Genomic DNA, 26,850 nt, shown 5'->3' with positions numbered 1-26,850 from the left:
GGAGCCGGGCTTCGGCGGCAGCCGTTGCCCCGGTGAGGAGCTCCTCAGGTCCTGCCCGCTCCGGTTCCGGCTCCTTCGGTGGCGGCGGCGGCTGCTGCGGGGCGGTTCCTCCTGTCAACTGTCTGCGCCCGCGCGCCGCCCGCCCGCCAGCTCCACAGCGCGGAGGGACGCCGTGAGCCGCCGCCGCCGTCGCCTCGGGCCGCGGACGGACGTCGTGAGCTGTGGCGCTTCCGCGTCGGCGCCGGCGGGGACTCTTTGGAAGCGCGTCGGGCCCGAGCCCCGGTTCCCTTCGCGTGGTCCGCGGAGGCCGCGCCAGGTGGGGCCGAAGCCGCCTCCCACGCCAGGCTGTCCCCGCGGCCGCCGGCCTTCCTTCCTTCCGCCTGCCCGCCGGCCCGCCCTCGGAGTTAAGTAAGTTGGGTGCACTTGGTTGTGGGGACAGGGGCTCCGCCGGGGAGACCCCAACGCCCAAGCGCGGTGGGAGGCCGTGGGCCGGCCGCGGGGGAGCCGCACCTCGACCGCCCTGCCGCCGTGCCCCCCGCCCGGCCGCCGCGGGCCCCGGCGCCCGCCGTGCCACCGCGCCCCGCGCCTCCGTCTCCGCGCGCGCCCGCTCGGGACGGCGAGGCCGCCGCCGCCCGCGCAGCCGGCCAGGCCTGCGTCTTGCGCTGCGCGCCGGAGGCTGCGTTTCCGGGTAGGGTGATGAACCTGTGCGGGCGTTCGGGCTGGAGGAGCCTTCGTGCGGTGTACTTTTTTCGGTCCCAGGAGAAGGAGCGGGTCGGTGGAGGGACGGCGGAGGGCGGGTGAAGGGGACTCATCTGGAAAAGGCCCCCAGGAAGTTCAGGGGGAGTGACTGGGTTGTGCTTCTTTCAGCAGCCAAGCCGCGATGAAGAGGTGCTCACAGTGAAAGGAAAGTAGGTCGCGCCCACTGAAAATGCCTTTAAGGGACAAATACTGTCAGACTGACCACCATCATCACGGTTGCTGTGAACCAGGTATACCCCTTTCTCCCCTAGTTACTCGATCCTTCGTCAGTCACTGCCTTCTGTTCCCTTCTAGTTTTCTTTTCCTCCTGGCCAAGAAGGCATCCCTAAGGAAGCAGGCTATAATTTTCTCCAGCTGAAAACTAGTTATGAAGCTAAATGCTTGTACAAACAAGAGGTCTCCCCTGCTTGATCCCTTAAAAAAAGTACTACAAGTGTCACCTTAAATCTTTCCCACAAGATCAATTACCCAGACCCGGATCCTTCTCTTTCAAAGACAGACTCCAGTTAGTGTACTCCCATGCTCTGTAAATACTTAGAACAGAAAAGAAAGGGAAAAAAATAGTTAGTAGAATATTACTATTTATCTTCATGAAAGTTGCCTCATTTAAACTTGAAAAAAGTAAGTTTCTTATGCGTTGTTTTTTTTAGAGAATAGCGCTGTAAAGACTAAAAATGAGTTTACTTTGGACTAAAAAAAAAAGTTCGTTGAACTCAACTTGGGTGAATCAGGTTTTGCCAAATTGCGGACTTTTAAAAAATTTCTTGGACAGAAAATACTGTATTGCAAAATAAAGACATCTGATTATTTAGATAGGATGCACAAGTATTTTTAGGATATTTTATTCAGTGGAACTTTTGAAAGTTGAATTTATGAAATGAAAACGTTGCTTTTTGCAATCTCATGAAGGATATTTAGAAAACTTTAATTTGATAAATGTGATATGTAAACTAGTGGTAGTTTTTCTACTTGGAAGTTTGATGTGCTTTGTCACATACAGATAGAACTTAAAAGGGAATCATTGAATAGACACTACCTCTAAACCAAATAAATGCTGATTTATTCTAGTTAAAGGCAGGTGTTTATCATTATTTTTGACCCAGAAGTTATTAGGACTTTTTAAATTTTTTTACCTTTGCTTGCTTTTTGTTTGGAGTATTTTAACTGCATTAATGTACTCAGTTTTATCACAGAAGAGTTTAGAGTACTCTTTTACTTAATGGGCAAAATTGGCAATGGTAAAGGGGAAGAACTTTCATTTTCAGAAAACTTTGCTACACATGAGAATAAAATCTGTACAATGACCCTTTCCCCACTGATTTGCTGCAAATCAGTAGTAACTCACCTCTGCTAATAAAACAGATAATCCCATGATGGGATCCAGTTTCTGTTCACCTGCCCCCTTATCTAACTTTCAGCGCCCTTCCACAGTGCATATTCTGTTTATTTGAAGTGAAGATATACTATCACTTATGTTTTAGCAAATGTTGGGTAGTGTTTGCTAGTTTTGAAGTAGAAGGCTGTGAATGCCTTTTATACTTGTATCCCACTGACCTTTTATTCTAGTTTTGTTTTGTTTTTTAATACTTCAAGTCATTTAGGTTGAATGAATGAAATCATCTTATTCAAGAAGTTTATTGATTCATTTCTTTGACACGTTATTAGTGAGCACCTGTTAGGTGGCTAGGCACTGTTCACGTAATGGGAATATAAGTGGTGAATGAAACAGATAAGGTCATCCCCTTATAGAATTTGTAAGTGGGAAGAGATAGACATAAACAAATAAAAGAGGATAATTTGTGACCATATCTTACTTAGTGTATTCTAGTAATTAAAGTTTTCTAGAGAACTTAGTGTCTTTTTACAGATGCTTTCCAGAGTTGAACTTTTAAATGTGTATTGGAATTTTTAATATTCTTTTTTCTCCCCCATAAACAAGAAATCAGATGAGTTGAACTAATTAAAAAATTTCACCTTTCTGTACCCTAAGCTTTCCACGCAGTTTATGTTTCAGACTAGCAGGTCAAAAGTAGTTGGTATTTCTTTGCTTTCTTAGTTATAGCAATTAAACACTTTCTGAGCATTTAGTTCAGTGGAAAGCTAGAAGTTTAGTAACTTACAGGGTGGGTAGTTGTCATTATTTCAGAGGAAGGTAGGTGCTGAGTGGGAGGATGTTGCCAGTACTGAGAGGAACATATTATGATAGAAGATGACATGATGTTTGAAAAATTCTTATAATGGTCTCTCCTGAGAGGTCTGTCCTGGTTTGGATTATGAATAGTGGGTAAATTCCTTGGATGAGAGCACTGTATTTCTGAGGAGGCTTTGATAGGATGGGTCAATTTGTAGTGAAGGATGGTATTATAAGCCTGTCAGTGTATGTATTAATTACATTTTTTAAAAATTTAATCTTTTAAATTCTTACTGAAGGATATGTTTTACGATTTTAGAAAGAGGAAGGGAGAGGGAGAGAGAGAAAGAGAAAACCAGGGATGTGAGAGAGAAACATTGATCATTTGCCTCCTATATTCACCTGACTATGGATTGAACCCACAACCTGGGTGTGTGCCGTGACAGGGCATTAAACTGTCACCTTTTGGTGTATATAGCACAACTCCAACCAACTGAGCCACACCTACCAGGACTTTAGTTAAGTTTTAAGAATGTTTTTTGCTATAACATTTTTTAAACATTCAAAAGTAGAGAGAATTGTATAAGGAACTTGATACATCCATTGCATAACTCCCATCAGTTATCGATGTATGGACAGTCTATCTTCATGTCTAGTCTCTCCTCCCCATGATTTCCTTCTACACCCTCCAACTGCTCCACCACTCTCTATTTGAAAACAACTCCCAGACATCATAAGTAGAAGGATCTTTTAAGAGGCTTGTTTCAAGGTAGGAGACACTCTACAAAATAGGTATTTTATTTTAGAAGTGTGTTTTTGGAAGGATGTAAAGAAAGATGCTAACCTCTGAGGGTTTGGGGTTTTGGTTGGAGGGAGGTGCTGTTTTTTTTTTCCCTAAGTGGTCATATAACCTGATCTTGGGAGGGGTGATTGGATATGTAAGAATAAATTTTATGAAATATTAATACATAAAGTTTTTTTGTATTAATGAAGAAAGACCAGTTTCTTAAATGGGAACCACAGATGTGTATACAAGTGGAAGTGTCCTTGCATAACTAAACTAACCCTGAGGTTATCTTGAATGCTCTCAGGAGGTATATATGTTCTGGTGGTAGCAGTGTTTGAAGGTGATGGGTAACAAAATTTAGTTTTAGCTTTAAAATCAGATGTTTTCAAATGAAAGTAAAAGTTGATGTATTATAGAAAGTTTTCTGGAGTATGTACCTAAATGAGGAAAGGGGGTTCTAAGGAGAAATTTCCATGTTTTCCTTTATTCCTCTCTTATTCATTACTGGTTTTTCGTTCTCCCTTTCTAGAATTTTTGCCACTTATAGAGCCAGACCTTGAAGCTTTTAGTTCTTTACAATTATACAGTTTCACCCTCTCTTTTGTAGTTTCTATTTTTTTTATAAACAGTTATCAGTTATAAAGTACAAATACTGCAAAGAGATCTATCTAATCCAGATTAATGGTATCACTGATCTATTTATAAACTTCTGTTATTGGTTCTCCAAGAGGTTTGAATTCTACTTGTCTTAGATTTTGAAAAAGATTTCAGTTTTTGGTGTCAGGAAAGCAATTGATTTGCATGTGATGGTGATGCTGGTGGTGGTGATGATAGTGGTAGAACATTTATTGAGCACTGAGTATATTCCAGGCTCTGTTTTAATCAGTTTACCTCTTAGCTAATTTAGTCCTCACACAATCTTATGATTTAGTTTACTTTTATTATCCCCGTTTTAGAGATGAGAAAAGAGAGATCAGAGATTTTAATTTGCCCTAGTTGTATCTAGAAAGAGAATTTCAGTACAGTCCAGGTTTGGAGTCTTAATGCAGTTAGTGCCAGTGTCAGATGTTCTCAAAATGAGTTGTATTCATGTGTATGTTCTGAATTCATTTAAAATACCCCTAAAGTATCATTTAAAATTAGGAAAATTTTGCTTAATGAAATGACTTGGTCCTGAGACATAGTTCCTCCCATTTGTGTATACTGAGCACAAGCCTAAAAGAGAATCTAAGGCTTTGTCTGTATATATAGCACAGCAGGGTCTGCTTATCGGAGAGCTAAATGCTGTCTACGCCCAAGCACTGAAGCAGTAGCAGCACACATTACTGAAGTAAACCTCCTTATCTCCCCATGCTGAGCAGATGATCCTGGGTGAACATGGTAATTGTTGAGTAAAACATTATAATATTAAAAAAAGGAGACAATTAAAGTGGACAGTTTTTCTTCAACATGACCATCTCTATTTGATATCTGATAGAAAATTCAGTTTTTCTTTTCAGTTACCTTGCTTCATATTACTATAATCTAATTTATTGCATGTTATACCACTAATCTGAGAATTTTGGAAAGCAAGGATGATCTCTGTTTGAAAATAAAAATTTTAAATTAAAAAAAAAATCTTTACTCAAGGATATTTTCCCATTTCTCTTCAGACAGAGTGAGAGAGAGAGGGAAACATTGATGTGAGAGAGACACGTTGAATGGTTGCCTCCCACACAACCTCGACCAGGGCCAGGGACTAAACTGCACCTGAGGTATGTGCCCTTGACTGGAATCAAGCCCGAGACTCTTTGGTCTGTGGGCTGACTCTCTCACCATCCAGGGCAAAATTTTAATTTATATATATATTTTTTTTATCCTCACCCGAGGACACTTTTTCATTCTCTGTTCAGATAGAGCAGGAGGCAGAGAGAGAGAGAGAGAGAAACATCGATGTGAAAGGGACACATCGAGTGGCTGCCACCTGCACGACCAACCAGGGCTGGGGACAAACTGCAACCGAGGTACATGCCCTTAGCGGGAACCGAACCCGGGTCTCTCCGGACCGCAGGCCAACGCTCTAACCGCTGAGCCAAACTGGCCAGGGCCAAAATTTTAATTTTTAAATGGGAATATTATTACTTATTATAAAAAATGTATACTTTCTCAAATGCACACTTTTGAAAGCCTAGGCTCTGAAGTACTAGTAAAGTGTGAGACAGAAAGTGAAAATTGTCCCCATAAAACACACCTTAACAGAACCTTTGTTAAATTTTGTTGGTGACCCACCAGACTTTTTGTGTTTATACAGACACATATATGTTAAATTTGTTTCTTTGTGTATCTATTGAAATATATATTAATATAAGTGAGATCATATTCTATAAACTGCTTTTGTTGCATAATAATCTATTATTGACATCCTTTGTTGTCAGTACATGTAGATCTAGCTCATGCTTTCTAATAGCATCAGAGATTCCGCTGTATTGATGTTTAATTTTTTTTTTCCTTTATTGGTTATAGAGAGAGAGGAAGGGAGAGGGAGAGAGAGATAGAAACATCGATGAGCGAGAACATCGATTGGCTGCCTCCTGCTTACCCCCCACTGGGGATTGGGCCCACAACCCTGGCATGTGTCCTGACCAGGAATCCAACTGGTGACCTCTCGGTGCACACGACCAGTTCTTTCCTCAGGCAGTGTTTTTTCAGCTTTGCTCTCACAGTTGCCTAGACAGTTGTGCTAGATTGTCCAGAGGGTTTTGGGATGGTTTATAGGTGCAGTTGGACCATCATTACCCTAGAATTTTTGTTAAATATAGTGGTTCCTCTTCAAGGGGAATAAAAAGGCAAACATGACGAATATGTATTAAATAATACCAGGATAAGATCTTCCCATTTAAACTTATTGTCCAGCCTTAACTAGCCTTATTTTAGCCTTGAATTGAGAATAACTTTAGTTATTTTTTCCAATTATTTCATTTTGCCTTACAAAGATGATGGTGAAATATATACAAGTGTGATTGCCATTTACATGATTGCAGCAAACCATTGTTTTACTTCAACAGTAAATGATTTAAATAACCTTTTTTTGTGGGGATTGGGGTGGGTGTTTGTCTTCCATATAGTTTATATCCTGGAACCTGGAGATGCTCCTTTGTTACAGCAACCACTACAGACATCTAAATCTGGTATTCAACAAATAATCGAGTGCTTTCGATCAGGTATGAACGTTTTAGGATGTATTTTTCAATCTTCACATAGTAGTTAAAAACTACCTGTAACTCTTTAGAAATAATTTTTAAAAATTAAAACATATACACTGTTTTAAAATATATTTTAATGCCATATTTTTAATCAAGTGGGTGAATAAATATGTGATCTAGAGATTCTTTTTTAATACTATTATATATTGATTTTAAAATAAACTTATTTAGTATAGTATAAAGAAATACATTATGTGATATATCTGCTGATTCCTCTTAAAGATTCATTGTTATTTTTTGACATGTTCTTTATAGACTCTCAAAGGTCCGTAGTAAATTATACTGGTCCCTGGCTGGTTTGGCTCAGTGGTTAGAGTTTGGCCCACAGACCAAAGTGTCTCAGGTTTGATTCCTGGTCAAGGTCACCTACATGGGTTGCAGGTTCCATCTCTGGCCCCCGTCAGAGAGTAGTGCAGGAGGCAAGCAATCAATGAATCTCTCTCACATGGGTGTTTCTCTCCCTCCCTCCCTTTCACTCTATTATCTAAAAAATCAGTGGAAAAATAGCCTCGATGAGGATCAACAACAACAACAACAGATTATACTGGGTCTTTATAAGTTTTGGAAGAGTGGATTATATACTCAGAATGTCTGAGTTGTCACTTGTCCTAGGTTAATTACTTTATCATCTTGTGACTCATTCTGCTTAACCCTAACTCCATGAGTTTGAATATCTATAATAGAGCACAGGATAGAAAAAAGACTTATTTTAGCCCTGATGTCTTCAGATACTTTTGTTTAGTTTTTTCTTTCTATTAGATTATAATAATAACTAGATATATAAATGTATTTGTGCACTTACAATTCAGTGCTTTAAAATAGATGTTGCTTACTACATATCAATGATTGAGAACTGTTAGAATTCCTCCTGTGTTATCAGTAAGATCTTAAGTTGCTGTGATTCTTATGATCCACTGTCCATCAAGTGAATTTGGCTTCTCTGACATTGCAGATTTTTGAGTCATATATGAACAAGCAAACACACATGATGGATAACTGATGGACACTTAAAGGATTAGAATATCTTTTGTTATTATTTTATTTAGCTTAATGAAATTAAGATAAATATTAAATTATATTATTTATTTTAATGAAAAATACCGAGTTTCAAAGGAAAAGATCATTTATATGCAACTACATGTTTTGTATTGATGATAATTTTTTTGATGTGCTTGTTTTTAAAACATTGTAAAGGGAAAAGGCATGCATTTGGTTTATTTTAGGATTCTAAGAAATAAATGATTTCTTAATCTAAATAAAAAGGGTTTTTTTGTTTTTTTTTTACTCTTTTAAGATCCATTTTTTAAACTTATCATCTGTAGTCCTCATGGCATTGTTTTTATGTATATTTAATCCAGTAAGTATTGAGTATATTCCTTATGACTGTGCTCAGGTTGATTGGAGGTATAACCTATTTAAGAGTGTTTTTTGTTGTTATTTTACTTTTGATAATTACCCTTGGCTAATTGATAGTAATTAATAGGTTAAATTCTCCTATGGTAAATACAGTTAAAATTTTAGTTATTAGGGATTGTTTTTAAATATATTTCTGGCCTAACAGAAGAATGGTTAGTTTCTGTTTGTAATAAGTTTCTGTTAGCTACTTTTAGTATAGAGATAAAATTTCTTTTTGTTCTTATGTCATGGAAATGAAGGTAATGGCTTCTCATATTTATTAATATTTGCTTTTTAAAAATTCATAATATGGATTTAATAAGGCTATTTTCTGCTTCAGTTTATTATAGTGTTATTTGATTAAGAAGTTAGAGTTGGTTCATTTATAAATGCTTTGTCTTGTAAAAAAATACCTTTTCAGCAAGGTTGTATATTCAGAAAGTATATATATGTGTGTGTGTGTGTGTGTATTTTTTAATCCTCACCTGGGAATATTTTTCTGTTTATCTTGAGTTAGTGTGGGAGGAGGGAAGGAGAGAGAGAGGAACATCGATGTGAGAGAGAGACATCAATTGGTTGCCTCCCGCATGACCCAACCATGGCTGGGGACTGAACTGCAACTGAGGTATGTGCCCATGACCAGAATTGAACCTGCGACTGTTTGGTCCATGGGCCAATGCTCTAACCGCTGAGCCAAACCAGCCAGGACCAAAAAGTATATATTTTTTAACTTTGAAAGATGACTATTAAAAATGAAATTATTTGTTTCCTCATTGTACTGTGGTCATATCTGTTTTCTGTGTTTGTCATTTCTTTACTGTCTAAGCTAAAGAAAAAGGATTGCAAAATTTGTAGTATGTTAATTTAAAAATGTCCTCATTAAATCTGCCGTCTGAGTTATTTTTTATTTAGAAAAACTGTGAAAATACTATAATTTTAATTCTTTAAATACCAATAATTTAAATTAGAGGTGATTTAGAAATATGCTTATGGGTGTAAAGGAACTAATTTTAGATTTAAAGAGAAATTTTTTACTTCATTAATGTGTCTTATAGCTAAGCAATTTTAATTTCCTCTAGATATTAATCTCTTACATATCTGGATAATCTAAAGTCTCCTTAGGTAGCTCTCCTTTAGCACCAAGGTGTTGAAGCTGTGGCTGACTGAAAGCTTCCCATCCTGAGATTCTTGCAAGTTCTTCCCAGTCCCACTCTACTCCCTAGCCTGCCTTCAGTAACTCATCTCTTTGCAATACAGCTGGGTCATATAAATTGCGTTTAAAGAACTATCATGGTGGGCCTTGGCCAGTTTGGCTCAGTGGTTGGACTGTCGGCCTGCGGTTTCAGAGAAACCCGGGTTCGGTTCTCACTAAGGACATGTACTTTGGTTGCAGTTTGTCCCCGACCCTGGTTGGGTTGTGTGGGTGGCAGCCACTCGATGTGTCTCTTTCACGTCGATGTTTCTCTCTCTATCTCCCTCCCACTCTATCTAAACAAAAAATGGAAAAATGTCCTCAGGTGAGGATTAAAAAAAAAGGACTATCATGGTGTTGTGACATATCTGACGGATAGTTGAAGGTAGAACTCTGAAGTCCATGCTTTTGCTCTTGTTAAGCCTACAGAGGCTAAGCCAGGTTGGACGGTAGTTTATTATTATTATTATTAGGATATCTGACTTTATCTTCAAGCTCAGATAATTGTTTCCAGCTATGGTATCATCTCTATTTAAGTGACTCACCTCTCCTGCCTGCACTGGGCTGTCTGTGACCTGGTATTAATTCCTACCCAAGCTGGAAGTTCATAAAAGGCTGAGGAAGGAGTTGACTCATTTTTATTTAGGCCCACCAATTCCATGTGTGCATACTGACTGCATGACCAGTTTTGACCCATTCTCTTTGCCTCACACTTCAGCTTTTGCTTTGGTCTGTTTTTTTTTTTTTCTCTTCTTTCAATTTTTAAATATAATTTTATTGATTTTTTTTTTAGGGAGAGAGAGAGAGAGAGAGAAGCATCCATGTGAAAAAGAAACATTGATTGGCTGCCTCTTGCCTGCCCCACCACTGGAGATGGAGCCCAAAACCCCAGTATGTGCCCTGACCAGGTATTAAACCAGGACCTCTCAGTCCATGGGACGACGCTCAGTCCACTGAACCACACTAGCCAGGCGCTTTGACCTGTTTTTCTGGCTTTAAATTACAAATCCTTCTTTACCTTTGATAGCTCTTTATTTCAGTCTGCTTGATTTGTAAATTAATTTGATTAGATTTTTTCTTTTTTGGAATAAGTGATATGTGCTTGTGTTTTTAAAAAAACGGAGTACAAAAAGAAACAAAATAAGTCTCTTTTTTCACAGGCAATCACTGTTACATAGTTTGTGTCTTCTTCCAGAGACCTTTTATACATATACAAGCCTATATCTCTCATTTTCTTCATAATACAAATGGTAGCTTAGTCTGCATACTGTTATGTATCTTTGCTTTATTAATAGTACAACTCACTGTTGTTTGACATCTCTCCATAGATAGATGTCTCATTTTTAGAAAACTGTCTGTTTTGCCCCAGCCTACAGATAAATTCCTGATGGTTGGGTGACTCAAGATATATCATTTGCTCTGAATCTCTGACTTGTGATATTACTTTTACTGCACCCTGCCTTTTGCTGGAGTCTGGCCTTGGCTGTGATTCTTCTAGGATCACTTCTGTGACTTGCTGTCTTCAAATTTTCCTCCTTTCTATTAACACTTTTATTTTAGCTTCCTTCCTTTCTGAGCTTGCTCTGTAAACTGAGACAAAATTTTAAATAACAAAAAAAGTATACTTTGATGAGACATTTATTAAAATGGATTTAATTGAGCTTAATATTCTTTCTTAGTCTCTTAGTCTTCTGGTAGAGGCAGAGGAGCTATGGATTGTCCTAAGATTAGAAACAAAAATGGTGGGAAAGAAAAGGATAATTTGTCTGGTATTTAAAACTGGTTTGCCCTGGCCAGTTTTGCTCAGGGGTTAGAGCATGGGTGTGCGGTGCGGAGAGACCCGGGTTCAGTTCCGGCTAAGGGCACATACCTCCGTTGCAGTTTGTTCCTGGCCCTGGTTGGGTCATACGGGTGGCAACCACTCGATGTGTCCCTTTCGTGTTGATGTTTCTCTCTCTCTCTGTTCCTCTCTCTCTCTCCCACTCTACCTGAACAAAAAATGGAAAGATGTCCTCGGGTGAGGATAAAAAAATATATATATTCTTGATGAAGCAATAAAAATTACTATAGAAAAAAAGTAAAAATAAAACTGGTTTAATATGAAGTTGATGTCTTTTTTGAATTCTTGATATAAATAATATTGTAAAGAGAGATAATATATAATAGTATAGAAAAAAGATTTTGCCTGTAGAATATACTACTACTATGTACAAGGAACAACATCGTGTTTGAATTTTAAGGAGGAATAAATTATAGTAAAAATGGGAATTAGCTCTGTGTGATATTTGCTATTGTCATTATTTTCCTAAATTTAGGTTTGTTCATTTAATTTCTTAGAAGTTGTTAATTTTTGTTTGTTTTTAGTGCTTAAAGCAACATAAATTTCAGTTTAGTATAAGCTATGACTGGGTGGTGGTATCTCAGTCCTGTCTCTGTAAGCAAAGGAATTGTGATTTATCAGAGATACATAAGGGAGTGCCCCCACCCCCTTTTTTTTTGTTTGTAATGTAGCAATTGTAGGAAATTTAAAATTTAGATATTTTAAAGACCAGATTTTTTTTTTTTTGATGAATAAGAAAAATATAGATTTACTTGTTTGATTTGTTGTTTTTTAATTAATCTTCAAAGTATGTTTTTTGGGGGCCATATCCCTAGGAGAGCAGCCATTTATATTAGTCTGGGAATTTCTCAAGGGCAAAGATCATACGCTTCACTTTCATGTCTCCAGTGAATAACATTGTGCCTGGTATTTAATAGGTGTTTAATAAATAGCTGTTAAACTGAAAGATTCACCAAGTATGCACTAAAATAATTTTATTCTACTTATAAGTTTATTGTAGTAGTTTATGTGGCAGTGTTTCATAATTACCTATTAATTTTTTTGTTTTGAACCAACCCTTGTAAGTGGTGGTTTTAAGATATCAATTTCGATTTTCTTCAGTTTTTCTACTTTTTACTTTTAAATACTTATTTTAAGGTATGGGCGATTAGTTAGAAATTTCTTTCATACTTGTCTTGGAAATCAGGAGGTTTGACAGGATTTACAGATTTGCTTGCAATGTTGGGATGCTGTAGTGAAGACTGAGCTCATGTGTGAGTCAACAGTAAAACCAGCAGTGTACCATTTAAATTGTTACTGCCACAACTTAAAATGGTCATATCAGTATATGAAGAAAATAAATGAAAGCTTATCTTTGTAGCATAGAAGAATCTGCCATATAAAATGACTGCCATCCAACCTAATGTATAATTGAGTACTGATTCCTTTTGGAAAAAAAATTTTTAAACATTTTTGTCAGTATATACAGTGTATTTGTCATTAAGGAATAGCACCAGATAAACCCTTGATGAGACTTAATGGATTTTTATTACACCCCTATTTGAGAATCTGAAATATTCACTAATTAGTTAATTTCTAGGCTTCAAAAACCTTACCCTTTGGAGGGCTGGTTTTTTGAAAAGTACTGACGATTATCTGTATAAGCAGTATGCAGTGACTTCTAAGATAATTTAAGGTAAGAAAGAGAGAAGAAAAGGAATAATTAGGAGTAAGGCACCATGGCTTTCTCTTTCCCAGGATCAAGAGCTGTGGAAGAACTTTATGCTGCTGTCCAGATGACCATGTCTGTTGTCTCGGGTGACAAAGTTTTAGCATTTGACAGAGGCACAGTGGTTAGCTGTGTCTGATTGTTAGCAAAGCAGTTAGAAATGGTAGCTGATTAGAATCAAGTTATTATGTTCCCATGGGAAAAACAACAAAACCTTAAATGGCTACTGAAACTAACTTTGGGAAAAACATTTTTTGTCTGTATTTATGAAATTAAAAATTAAAACTATTTTTCTCATTGGTAAAATGTGTAAGTAGAATTGGAAAATCTTTTGGGTCCCTGTTTTGATTTCCCAGTCCAGTTTACACAGACTAGAAAAATCTTATTTATAGAGAGGGTTTTCTTGAACATATAAAGCTCTTCAATATGTCATTTAAAAAATGTTAATCAGGTGTAGTTCTGAGGGCTGGGAATATAATAGTGATCATTAAAGATACCTTGCGAACAAAAATAATTAATTATAAGATAGTGGGTTAATATAGTGGGGATATATAAGATGCTATGAGAATATAGATGAAGAATTCTTAACAAAAAAACAGGAGGGGTCCGAGAGGCTTCCTGGAGAATGTGTCATTATAACCTGAGATCTGAAGGATTACTACACGTGAGCCAGACCAGGGAAATGGGAGAATGTTATAAGAACAGAGAAAAAAAACAGATGAAGGCCTGAAAAGTAAGAGACATAGAGTTTGGTGAATCCATGGACCTGAAAGACTTTTGTTATGCCTGGATCAGCACAATTATATTGTGTGTGTGTGTGTGTGTGTGTGTGTGTGTGTGTAGCTAGGTAGGGTGGGGGTGGAGGAGCATTTGTGATCAATAATTAAGATTGATTAGTTAAAACCAAATACTTTTCTGTTTTTGGATGCTTATTGGGAATTCTCTGCTGAATATTACTCTATAAAAGAAATAGATTTTTTTTAATGATTGATTGAGAACCTGGTAGACAAAGTGATATGTCTGATTTAGGGATGCAGTTTTATATTTTTACAAGTAACTTTTAAAAAAAATGTATAACCTCATGCTGTACTTTTTATTAACTCGTCAGTTGAATACTTAAGTTAACCTAGTTCAGGTTATTTCTGTGTCCCTGTTCAGTCCTTTTTGATTATCTTTAAAGGCAGAGTTGAATCATTAGTGTAGGTCTTGGAGGTCTTTTAATTTAGAATTAAACTGTGCAAACGTTTTTTATGTTTTCTTCCTACTGGTATTAACACTGAACTACACTTCCTGAGAACTTTATGTAGATCAGTTAGAGAGGTTTATCTAAAGTATTTTCATATTAGTCTACCTCTTATAGTTTATCAAGCACTTGGAGTTTAACTATGAATTATAAATAGAGTAGCAGTGTATTGCCAATATATTTTGTAATGTGAAATGGACTGTGCAAATGGGAGTGTGAGTGTGTGGGTGTCTGTGTGTATGTATGTATGTTTGCATGTGAATTTACTTTTTTATAAAGAATAGTAAAACCAGAGTTGTCTTCTGAATCTTTTTAAGTTTATGTTTTCTGATTTTGTGGTAATATGGTCTAGTGGAATAAACATTGATTTGTATTTGGGTAGTGGTGGAAATTATTTCATTTTATATATATATATATCCCCCCCCCCCAGTAGAAACCCAGATATATAATTTGGGGGGGGGGGATTTAGGTTCATATCTTCTTTTGTAATTCTCCAAGATAGATTGGTTTGTTCATTTTACAAGATGGATAAATCAAAGTGCAAAGATTATGGAGTCCTTTAAGGTCACCCAACTATCAGAATTGGAATCTATAAAGACTTAAGGTCTGATAACCTGCTAATCAATCTTTTTGAAGTAGAATTTTGAAGGTTGATCTTTTTTCAGAATGATGGTAAAATAGAAAATGATGATTAATACAAAAATTAAATGTAAACAGATTGTAAAAGACTGAATCAGAAATATTTAACTTTTATGTACTCTCCAGTATTAATTACATTAGTAAGACTGTGTTTACTCTTGAGTAGTTTCAGAGCTTAAATAGAGAGTCAAATGCTTGTTGAATGACAGATCATTTATTATTATTATTATTATTTTTAATCCTCACTCGAGGACATTTTTCCATATTTTGTTCAGATAGAGTGGGAGGAAGAGAGAGAGAGAGAGAGAGAGAGAGAGAGAAACATCGATGTGAGAGAGACACATCGAGTGGCTGCCACCCGCACAACCCAACCAGGGCTTGGTACAAACTGCAACAGAGGTACGTGCCCTTAGCGGGAACCGAACCCGGGTTTCTCTGGACTGCAGACTGACACTCTAACCGCTGAGCCAAACCGGCCAGGGCTGACAGATCATTTTATACCTACATAGTCCTAAAGGTATTTTTCAGGACACTTTTGTTTTTAACTTAAATCAGTATTATCATTTTCTTTTATTTGAGAAAACTGAAGGCTCCTTAATTAGTAAAGTACTGCACATCATTTTTGTCAATTTACTTGTGGCAGTAACCTGTCAGAAGTAGTGAAAGAAGACCTTCCATTTGTTTTATTCCTGGTGGATGTTTTTATTTTAATTTTTTTTTTTTAATCCTCACCTGAGGATATTTTCTTAAATATCTTCAGATGGAGTGGGGTGGGGGGAGAGAAACATTGATGTGAGAGGGACACATTGAGTGGTTGCCTCCTGCATGACCCTAACCAAGGTCAGGGCCTAACCGCAACTGAGGTACGTGCCCTTGTCTGGAATCAAACCCGCGACTCTCTGGTCTGTGGGCCAGCGCTCTAACTGCTGAGCCAAACCAGCCAGGGTGGATGTTTATATTTTAAAGATTCGATGCTTGTTGGCATTTATTTTTGTCTCTGCCTTTTGATCTTTTGTCACAATGCTTAGACTCCCTAGACCCCTGGAATTCCTTTTTATTTTTTTTTTATTTTTCTTTTTCTTTATTGATTTTAGAGAGATAGAAACACTGATGAGAGAGAACATTGATTGGCTGCCTCCTGCATGCCCCCCACTGGGGACTTGGCCTGCAACCTGGGCATGTACCCTGACTGGGAATTGAACCAGCGACCTCTTGGTGCATGGGTCGATGCTCAACCACTGAGCCACACCGGTCAGGCTAGAACACTGGCATTTCTTTAACAAATATTTATTGAGCACTATTAGAGCTGAATACTTTATAGTTATAAATAAGACAGACTTGGTCTTGGTTGCTTTGGAGCAGTGGTTCTCAACCTTCCTAATGCCGCGACCCTTTAATATAGTTCCTCATGTTGTGGTGACTCCCAACCATAAAATTATTTTCCTTGCTACTTCATAACTGTAATTTTGCTACTGTTATGTCCTAGGCAACCTCTGTGAAAGGGTCGTTTGACCCCCAAAGGGTTTGCAACCCACAGATTGAGAACCGCTGCTTTGGAGTTTTAATCTTAGTGGAGAAGATAGGCTTTAAACCAGTATGTCAATATTTAATTAATTGCAATTGGGGTAAGTTTTTGAGGGAAAAGGTTTTCAGTAAATTTATAGTGGTATCAAGAGGCTTAAATAAAATTCAAAATTATGGACAAGATATATTGTCATACTAAATAGCTCAGAACCTGAAGTAATTTGAATTGATTTTAAAAAGAAAAGTCACAGACAATCCTGTGACATGGTTTTGACTTTCTTTAAGGAATTGGGAAATTGTGTTACAAAACTCCATTTTCACTTCCTAATGCAGAAACAAGCTTGAAGAACCAGGCAAAACCTTTGGCTGGGAGTGGGAGAGGATGGAGACATGCAAACTTTCTGTCCCACTCCAGATCTATAGAATCAGAATCTCTAGGGGTGGATCACACATATCTTCATTCCCAGGTCATTTTGATGATTAAACAACAAATAGATGTTGGGACCACTGTTGTTATATCCCAAGAATTGATTGGCTACTGAATTAGAAAAAAAGCATCAATTTTAACTGTCCTAATATCCAAATGATAGAAGGATTTTTACTTAGAACTTAGTTTATAACTAAGTTGTGAATAATACACTGTGGTAGTAATTGGAAATGCCTATACAATTTTGTTTTTAACGAGTAAAACTGCACTTTCGGATTTTCAACAGTGATTGTTCAAAAGTATATATTAAAGTTACCCTTTGTGTTTTTTTTTCCTCTCCCTCAGGAACTAAACAGCTTAAACACATTTTATTAAAAGATGTGGACACTATTTTTGAATGTAAATTATGCCGAAGTCTCTTCAGAGGATTACCAAATTTAATTACCCACAAAAAATTCTACTGCCCACCAAGTCTCCAGATGGATGACAGTAAGTTTTAGTCATGTATTCTGTTATGCATTTTACAATTAAGTATCCTTATACTACACTACATGTTTATGTTAAGTTATGGATATCCAGTTATGGATAATTTAATGATAGAGAATAAAATTAAATACTTGACTCAATGCTATGTTCAGTTTCTTAGATATGTACTTTCATACCTGTGCTTTTCACTTGGAGTTGCCTAAAGATATACGAGATTAGATTTAGGAGTATATTTATTTGTATTAAAATGTTGAATATTGGTTTTGAATGTTCATATGGATCATATTGTTTATAGTTAGGATTTTTGTTAAGATAAAATACTAATTCTTGAAGGGGATATTGGTATTTTTCCTCTACTTCTTTAACAGCTTTTGTTACCAGATATGACTGATCATTTACTTAGATTCCTCTTAAGTAAATGAGAAGGTTGAGAGTAGAGCAAAGAAAGAATGAGTAAATGAGTTGATTTCTTGGGAATGGTTGAGAACATTAATATTAATTATATATATAGAAACACTTTCTAGTGTTTTCTGTGTCTTGATTTGAAGATCTGTTTTGTTCTCAGTGAAATTTATTTAGATCAGTCATTTTATCAGAAATTAGATTGTGTTACAGGCTAACTTGAGATCTGAAATAACTTAATGTAATGAAGGCAATTGTAGGCTAATAAAGTCTTTGTGGAACCAAGTGTTTGTTGAATTAAGTGTGTTTCCCCTATATGATTAAGTGACAATATATGTAATGGTGTTATTTTCTTGCTTTAAAGAACAAATGCAAATTTCTTAAACTATTTTAGTAATAGTTTACTTGCATAATTTTTTGTTCAGATATTTAACTCTTTGTGGACTTATAAAATATAGAACTTATTTTGCCAGTTTGATATTATATTGCATGGTGGATTTTGTGTGTTTTTCAACTTAAGCTTTTTGGGATGGGAATGAAATACAACTTCAAATATCAGCATGAAGCTGATTTAAAGCATGCTATATGACATAGAAGAAATGAAAATTTCATATTTGTTTGGATACTGCTGTTAGAACTACATACTTTTTAAAATGATTGAGATATAAATGAAAAGGCAGTCTATAAAGATTAGTTTCAAATCTAACTTTTTAATTAAAGTACCCTTAGAAAATAAGTTAATTTTCTGATAGTTAATCCTTGTTATTTTGTAGTATGGAGTTGACTTATAGAGGGAAATAGATAAATGGATTTGCTGGATTATTGTGCTCTCTTCTTGGCAATACTCATTTTAGAGATTCTTTTATGAAAGTGTTATTTTTCTTGTAAACACTTTATCCATTTTAAAAAGGAAGTAGACAAGAAGAGCTATAATGAATCCTTTCTTGATTTCTAGATAGATAGAAGATTTGATGCTGTATTTAATAAGTAATAGCTAGAATTTAGAGTGGTATATGGAAACACAACCAGTGTTAGAGAACTCTGTTACAATAGGACTATTTAGTTGCCTCTAGAGGGTGTAATTATTGTACAGACAAATAAAACTAGCTCAGTTTTTGGAATACATCCATAGGTTTTAATCATTTGTTTTAATAGAATTGTGTCATGTTAAGGAGACACATAATAGGACTGAGTTTAGCAAATACTTCTATATATCATGTTATTCATGTTTATATATTTTTCTACAAATTTTCATAAGTATGTCTCCATATAATTAGAATAGGTAATTTATCATAGGTAAGGTTAATAGGAATGCTGTTATGTTTTCTTTAAAAAATTATTTTTATATATAGTAACTTTTTTATGATGTTTATCCATTTTGGATTATGAGAACTTTGATTTGCCTTTGGTTGCCTAAACATTTTAGATTAAAAATATGAAATATTTTATTGTTTAGGACACCCATGTGCTTATATATTTTATATTAAGGGCACTTAAAAGTGGAAGGAGTGCCCTGGCCGGTTTGGCTCAGCGGTTAGAGCGTCCACCTGCGGTCCGGAGAGACCCGGGTTCGGTTCCCGCTAAGGGCATGTACCTCGGTTGCAGTTTGTCCCCGGCCCTGGTTGGTTGTGCGGGTGGCAGCCACTCGATGTGTCCCTTCCACATCAATGTTTCCCTCTCTCTCTCCCTCCCACTCTATCTGTACAAAAAAATGGAAAAATGTCCTCGGGTGAGGATAAAAAAAAAACAAAAAAAACAGTGGAAGTAGCTCTTCAGTTGCATCTATTCCTTAACGTGTGCATACTATGTTGAGGTTTTAAATTAAAGCAAATTTTAGTTTAATACTAGTTTTCATCTTTATAAAACGCTGAAAAGAGATGATACAGTTATGAAAATGAGCATGAACCAGAAATATAAATTTTAAGATAGAAATTCATAATGCATTAAAAAATATTAGAGGGTTATAGCTAATTATATCAGAGTAAAATGTTGTTTTTTTCTTAACAGACCTTCCTGATGTAAATGATAAACAAAGCCAAGCCATAAATGATCTCCTAGAAGCCATATATCCAAGTGTGGACAAGCGAGAATATATTATTAAGCTAGAACCCATAGAAACTAATCAAAATGCAGTGTTTCAGTATATTTCAAGGACTGATAATCCTACTGAAGTCACAGAGTCAAGCAGTACTCCTGAACAAACTGAAGTTCAAATACAGGAAAGTGACACTGAACATTCTAAAATAGTACCAGTTACAGTTACAGAGGTGGAAACTGTAGAGCCCCCTCCTGTTGAGATGGTTGCAGATGAAGTTGCACCTACATCTGATGAACAACCTCAGGAATCACAGGCTGACGTGGAAACTTCTGACAATTCTGATTTCGGTCACCAGTTGATATGTTGTCTTTGTAGAAAAGAATTTAATTCCAGACGAGGTGTTCGTCGTCACATTCGAAAAGTACACAAGAAGAAGATGGAAGAACTAAAAAAGTACATTGAAACACGAAAGAATCCAAACCAATCCTCTAAAGGACGAAGTAAGAATGTTCTAGTTCCATTAAGTAGGAGTTGTCCAGTATGTTGTAAATCATTTGCTACAAAAGCGAATGTAAGGAGGCATTTTGATGAAGTTCATAGAGGACTAAGGAGGGATTCAATTACTCCTGATATAGCAACAAAGCCTGGGCAACCTTTGTTCCTGGATTCAGTTTCTCCTAAAAAATCTTTTAAGACTCGAAAACAAAAGTCGTCTTCAAAGGCTGAATACAATTTAACTGCATGCAAATGCCTCCTTTGCAAGAGGAAATATAGTTCACAAATAATGCTTAAAAGGCATATGCAAATTGTCCACAAGATAACTCTTTCTGGGACAAACTCTAAAAGAGAGAAAGGCCCTAATAATACTGCCAACAGTTCAGAAATAAAAGTTAAAGTTGAACCAGCAGATTCTGTAGAATCTTCACCCCCTTCCATTACCCATTCTCCACAGAATGAATTAAAGGGAACAAATCATTCAAATGAAAAAAAGAACACACCGGCAGCACAGAAAAATAAAGTTAAACAAGACTCTGAAAGCCCTAAATCAACCAGTCCGCCTGCTGCAGGTGGCCAGCAAAAAACCAGGAAACCAAAACTTTCAGCTGGCTTTGACTTTAAGCAACTTTACTGTAAACTTTGTAAACGTCAGTTTACTTCCAAACAGAACTTGACTAAACACATTGAGTTGCACACAGATGGGAATAACATTTATGTTAAATTCTACAAGTGTCCTCTTTGCACTTATGAAACTCGTCGGAAGCGTGATGTGATACGACATATAACTGTGGTTCATAAAAAGTCATCTCGTTATCTTGGGAAAATAACAGCCAGTTTGGAGATCAGAGCTATAAAAAAGCCCATTGATTTTGTTCTAAATAAAGTGGCAAAGAGAGGCCCTTCGAGGGATGAAGCAAAACACAGCGATTCAAAACATGATGGCACTTCTAACTCTCCTAGTAAAAAGTATGAAGTAGCTGACGTTGGTATTGAAGTAAAAGTCACAAAAAACTTTTCTCTTCACAGATGCAATAAATGTGGAAAGGCATTTGCCAAAAAGACTTATCTTGAACATCATAAGAAAACTCATAAGGCAAATGCTTCTAATTCACCTGAAGGAAACAAAACCAAAGGCCGAAGTACAAGATCTAAGGCTCTTGTCTGGTGAGGAACAGTTAACAGAGTTTTGCTTTTTTCTCCCCATCGAACTAAAAAAATCATTTGACCATAATTTATAGCTGGTTCCATTTTAACACATTTGCTTCCATATATCTTATGGCAATGGGAACTGCAAGAGTAATGCACATATTGCATTTCCTCTTCAGTGACCTTTATTCCAGTGGCTTGGGAACAAAAGATAACTTCAAAACTTATCTTCCACAGGACAATGCAATATAGTTTTAGGTAGATGGCACAGGGTCAGTGCTTTCCTTTCTATGTTGTAAAATACACATTTATATTGGCTTATGTTTACAATAGAAGTCTTCTGTTTAACTAACTTTGCACAGGTTTAATTTGACTCAGTGGCTTAGTCTACTAATTAATGCATTGTAGGAAAGTTAAATATATTAGAATGAATTTGTGAAGGCGATAATTATAGGAAAAAAGTCTTTTGAGGCACTGTAATTATTGTAAAAATCTGTGATGGCTAAATAAAGTGCTGCACTCAGAAAAAAAAAATCCCCAAATTGAATTTAGAATGATTAGCATTTATTATTTACATTTAACATAGCGCTTCTAGGCAAAGGAGGAAACTTGATAGTTTGAAATTTCCTTTCCCTTCTCCTTGGGAGTATGTGTCAGTTACCATTTTAAAGTTTGATCTATGAAAGAGTGATTACTTAGGTTCCAAATCCTCTTATTTTTCACTTTTTGTTTAAATAAATTTTTTGGTGATTATTTCAACATAGTTGATATTATTAAATAGGGATTAAAAAATTTTTTTTTTTTTTTTTTTGGTGTGGTTGTGCGTTGCAAGAAAAGTGAAATCCCTGTTGGGGGACAAATAAAAAAAATAATACTTTTTTGAAGGTTTTGGAACAAATGTAGATTTTAAAAAATGCAATATAAAATAAGGAGTAGACTCCCTATACTTGTTTTCAAGTCTCTATATTTTTAAAGTTTTCCTTCAGTACCTGTGTCCTCTGTGTTAAGGCAATTAATATATTTAATTAGTATTAGTTTTGGATTCAGGTTCCAAAGCAGTATACTTAGTTTGAGTGCTGAGTAGGTTAAATGTTGTGGTTTGATCACTTTTTTTATTTTTGTAGAAAACTTGAGATGAAACCATTCTTTAGAAGTTATTTATTGTTGTTTAATTTTAAAAACAAGCTTTGATTGGTAAACTCAAAAGTGTTCATTTATTCCCATTTCTCCTCAGATAACTTCAAGTGATGTACGAAAAGGTTTGGAGTTCATTTTTGTGGAAAGACTTTAAATTGGTGTTAGAACCACTAAACGTCTTCAAATGGTACTATGAGAAAAACAAAGAGAAACATTTTCATAAACATTTGACTGTAACTGTTGTTTTCTCAGTAAAATGATAATCATCTAACCACTTGTTTCAAAGGCACTGCCTTTTCCAGCACTTTCAAGTAGCTGTGACATTACTTATTGTCATCCCAGTCCGTCAGCTACCACCTTTGACCTTGTGCATTTGGTCTACAGTTTCTTCAAAAATGTTGCAAATCTTGTTTTTTAAACAATTTGTTGATTAACGCGATCAACAACCTGAAGAAAATATCACCTCTGGTGATTTTTAATTGACAAAGACTTTATATCTTAGTGATTTAGTTTTGTTCCACTTTATTTGGCAAAATTTTCATCTGGATTGTACAGATATATGGCTTCCTAGTGAGTGTATGTTAGGACCAAAAGACAAATTAGTATCAACACATTATACATATTTAGCCTACTAATTATTGGTAATTATTTTTACATTCATGTATTTCTAACTTCTCCAGCACTTAAGTGTTTGAAAGTTTTATTCTAAAATATATACAACAGGAAAGTTCCAGTTCATTTTCATCCATGGATCATTACATTTTTCATTTGTAAACATCTGAGGTTTTTATGAAAATTTAACATTCCCCTATTTTTCTTTAAATTTTATACAAAGCACTTTAATGATAGATGCAACTTAATTTTTCAGTTTCTATTTTTTTAAAAGACCACACATTTACTAATGTTAATATGAAGGTAGTAAATAGCTTACTGATATTTTATGGATGCAGACAATCCATGCACAACCACTTCTTATGATACTAGTTTATTTCTTTAAATATTGCGAAAAAAAGCAGGCGGGGGGGTGTAAACCCTGATTTTTTTTTTCTCCTAAGTAAAAACTTAAATGACCACTTTAGATAATATTTGATTCCTACTGTAAAATTTGGAAAATAATGAATTCTTGTTCATTTTTATAATCAAGATTTTAGGAAAAACAGAAGTACATCTATCTTTATGAAATTTTAGACAGGTTTTGTGTATCAATATTTTGTACTTTTTAGGGAATATTTTATTTTTTAGTAATTTTTGTCAAATTATAATTTTAAAAGGTACAGCAGAGAATATACCATGTTTTTATATAGGTTCACACCTGTACTTTGGAGGGACCCTGTACATCTATATACTTTTTGTATAAAATTTTTAAATGTTGAAGATCCACAAGGTCATAATAAAATACTTCTATAGCTAGACAAACATTTACCCTTCCCAGTGCTTTGCACTAAAATATACTGTGAAAGGAAACTAGAAAGACTGTAACTGTTGCTGGAAATGTTCTATATTGAATGTACATGCTCTTGTTGGAAAAATGTACTATATGTGATGGAAATAAACCAGACTTGGAGTTATTTCAGCTAAATGTGCTTCAACAAAGGTGCATTGGTTGAAACTTACATGTTTATTATCAAATTTAAATTTATTCAGTGACTATGAGCAGCTACACTTGAATTATTTCTTGATAGTTCTATTTTTAAGAATTAGAGTTATAATTTCTCTTTAATTTAAAAACAGATTTACTTTTCCATATATGGAAAACTTGTACTTATAGGTCTAACTTTAATGATTAATAGTGTAATATATTTAGGGAACTAAATGTGTAGGTGGTATTTCATTTATAAACCATCTTCATTAGTTGCACATTATTAAACCTGTATGTTTGACTTTTGCAAGGTGTTATCTTTTATGCATTCCTACACACAAGACATATTCCAAAGATATTTTCCAGACTTAAGTACCTATAACCTGTGAAAAGATATGAGAATTCCTAAAAAGCTTGGGCTAGCTCTTTGCTACACCCTTTCATCTGTATGTCAGACTTTTCTTCTCTCCTTTACTTGTTAAATATTGTATGTTGATGGAGGGGAGCTCAATTGCTGGAATTTCCTTATTTCACTCACCTGTTTTCACATGTCTTTGGCATAATTCTAGGGCCACAGAGCAGGAATTTAGAAGAAGGGATTGAGGGTTCAAGGACTGTCAATATTATGTGGGTTATTGAGAAAAAAATAGTACTTTGTCAGGATTGGTTTACATAAGAAGGGCCTAGAGAGATTAGAAATATTTAGCCAAACTAACAGGTTATGGCAGGCATAGAAGTTAGAGGGACCAGTTTAGAAAGGTAGAATGAACAAGCAAGAAGTGATTAGAAATTCTTTGTTCTTCCTATTCTTTTCTGGTCTTCATTCTCACTTTTTGGTTTTGATTCTTGATGTCTGTCATCTCAGAGGCTTAGGATTGAGTCTCTTGAGAAGAGGCCTAGGAAATTTGTGCTGGAAACTTTTGCACATGGGCTATATAAACAAATATTGATAGCACTTTTTGTTATTGTAGAGAGGTAAAAGAACCATCAGACACTGCTTATAATACATTAAAACCTATCTCTGGCTACAGATAACACCACCTTTGCTGCTATTTGCTCAACTAAGAGTTCTGTAGAATTTAACATCTTTCTTCCTGAAGATACTGTCCTCTCCTAAGTGTGTTGAAAGAGTAGAAACAGTAAAAGATATGGCTTGTGCTTCAACTTCCTAAGTTTGGATAGTGCAAGTGAGAGCTGGATGAGGGATGGCTGACACTGGGCAGGTATTCATTAGAACATGCAGATGTACCTTGAATGCATAATGACCATTCATGTCTCTCTCTTTTTTTTCTTCTTCTTTATTCCCTGTTTCAAGAGGAAAACCTTCTTGAAGAATATATACATATTCTTGAAGAACATATTACTTCCCCATATTTAACTTTTCATATATGAGCCAATTTTTTCTGTTGACACAGATTGCTTGTATTGTTTAAAAGTACCTTAGCATTTTTTAGGAATGTGTGTTTGTTATGTTGTTTTATGGTTAATAGGCTGTTTTCAGTTTGCTTTAAAGAGTCTATGGATTCAGTAGCAGAGGATTTTGTTACTTTGTAATGGTTTGAGGCTGTGGGTATAGAAGAGGAGTTTCCCAATAGGTGTAAGGACAACTAGGTATGGAGATAGAGAGGCATAAGTGGATATCATTTCCTGTTGTGAAATTGCAAAAGATCTCTTCAAAGAACATGACCACTGAAGTTGAGATAGAAATGCTTCTAAAACTTTGGAAATGAGGTTTCCAGGTTTCCCATAGTGGCCTATGGAAATATTCCAGGTCCTTAGAGTTTTAGAAGTTACTTTTCTAATGGAATCCATAGATTACCAAAATTATGATTTAGCCATGTTTCTCATAGTTGATCTGAAACCACGCTCTAAGATATGTGCAGCATGATGTTGGCTGAGCTGTTAGACAAAATCCTTCTGTACTCTATGCTATTCTTTTCCTCTTCTCTGACCTAAGAGGTAATGGAAACCTCAGGATTGAAAAGGAGTAAGGATCAGCAATCTAAGAACTGCTATTAGTTGTTTGGTTTCTAAATCATCAGGCACATGATAGAATGCAGAATAAAACATGTTTCACTTAAACTCACAACTAACTTTCCAAATTTATTTCTCCTCTCTTATAATTTGTTTCTGTAGCCTTTTCCTTTGGTCTATGTTCTGAGCTTCCAGCTCTTAATCTTTTCCTATTTTCTCTTCTGGTTAACAGAGATCTTACTATCAAGATAGCTAAAATGTTTTTTGAGAAGGTAAGAGGGTGGGAAGTCAGCTTATTTCTTCCTGAATCTTAATGTTCTACATTCAATTTGTCAGGTTTATTTATTTTTAGGCTTCTTCTTCTGCATATATTCACCACTGCCACATCACAAACAGGAACAGAAGTGCATCTGGTTGGGGAAATGCCCAAAGTTGGAGGTTTTACTGTTTGTGCCCATTTACAAATTTGCTTGATTGTGTATTTTTGAAGTCAGGGTCTATGTCTTGATAATTTTGTTTAGTGCCTAGCACATTTTAATGTATACCTAGGCACTTTAAATAAATGTTTGATAATGATATTAAAGTAAGTAGTAGCCTTTTCCATCTCAAAACCATGCTGTCATATATTTTGAGACTTTGAGTCTTAATTTCATAAACTTTTATCTTAATATTGATTTCACTTATTTTAGAAAATGCTACCAGT

General features: G+C 35.8%; 1 protein-coding gene across 7 annotated transcripts; it reads left to right on the top strand.

Annotated features, from left to right (window-relative positions):
* Window positions 1–324: 324 nt before the first annotated feature.
* On the top strand, window positions 325–26,850 carry ZNF800 (zinc finger protein 800). Of its 7 annotated transcripts, XM_036246888.1 has the most exons (6): window positions 325–408; window positions 868–989; window positions 6,782–6,877; window positions 17,233–17,376; window positions 19,783–21,475; window positions 22,692–26,850. In XM_036246888.1, coding segments are annotated over exons 2-6 (1,995 nt in total). In that variant the 5' UTR covers window positions 325–408; window positions 868–928; the 3' UTR covers window positions 22,693–26,850. The 7 variants fall into 7 exon arrangements, with proteins under 7 accessions (XP_036102781.1, XP_036102777.1, XP_036102780.1 ...); XM_036246884.1 differs by lacking the exon at window positions 22,692–26,850 and having other exon boundaries at window positions 19,783–22,459; XM_036246887.1 differs by lacking the exons at window positions 325–408; window positions 22,692–26,850 and adding an exon at window positions 669–688 and having other exon boundaries at window positions 19,783–22,459.

This window comes from Molossus molossus, unplaced genomic scaffold (genome assembly GCF_014108415.1).
Source record: "Molossus molossus isolate mMolMol1 unplaced genomic scaffold, mMolMol1.p scaffold_m16_p_7, whole genome shotgun sequence".
In the NCBI taxonomy this organism is placed as follows: Eukaryota; Metazoa; Chordata; class Mammalia; order Chiroptera; family Molossidae; genus Molossus; species Molossus molossus.
Note: the sequence above shows the minus strand (reverse complement) of the source record. Positions and strands in the feature narration are given on the sequence as shown.

What these genes read in the sequence shown, in the direction of transcription:
- ZNF800 (XM_036246884.1), top strand. Translation starts at nt 929, where the DNA reads ATGCCTTTAAGGGACAAATACTGTCAGACTGACCACCATCATCACGGT. An exon ending in TCACGGTTGCTGTGAACCAG is followed by an intron (nt 990 to 6,781) that starts GTATACCCCTTT and finishes TCTTCCATATAG; the next exon opens with TTTATATCCTGGAACCTGGA. An exon ending in AATCGAGTGCTTTCGATCAG is followed by an intron (nt 6,878 to 17,232) that starts GTATGAACGTTT and finishes CCTCTCCCTCAG; the next exon opens with GAACTAAACAGCTTAAACAC.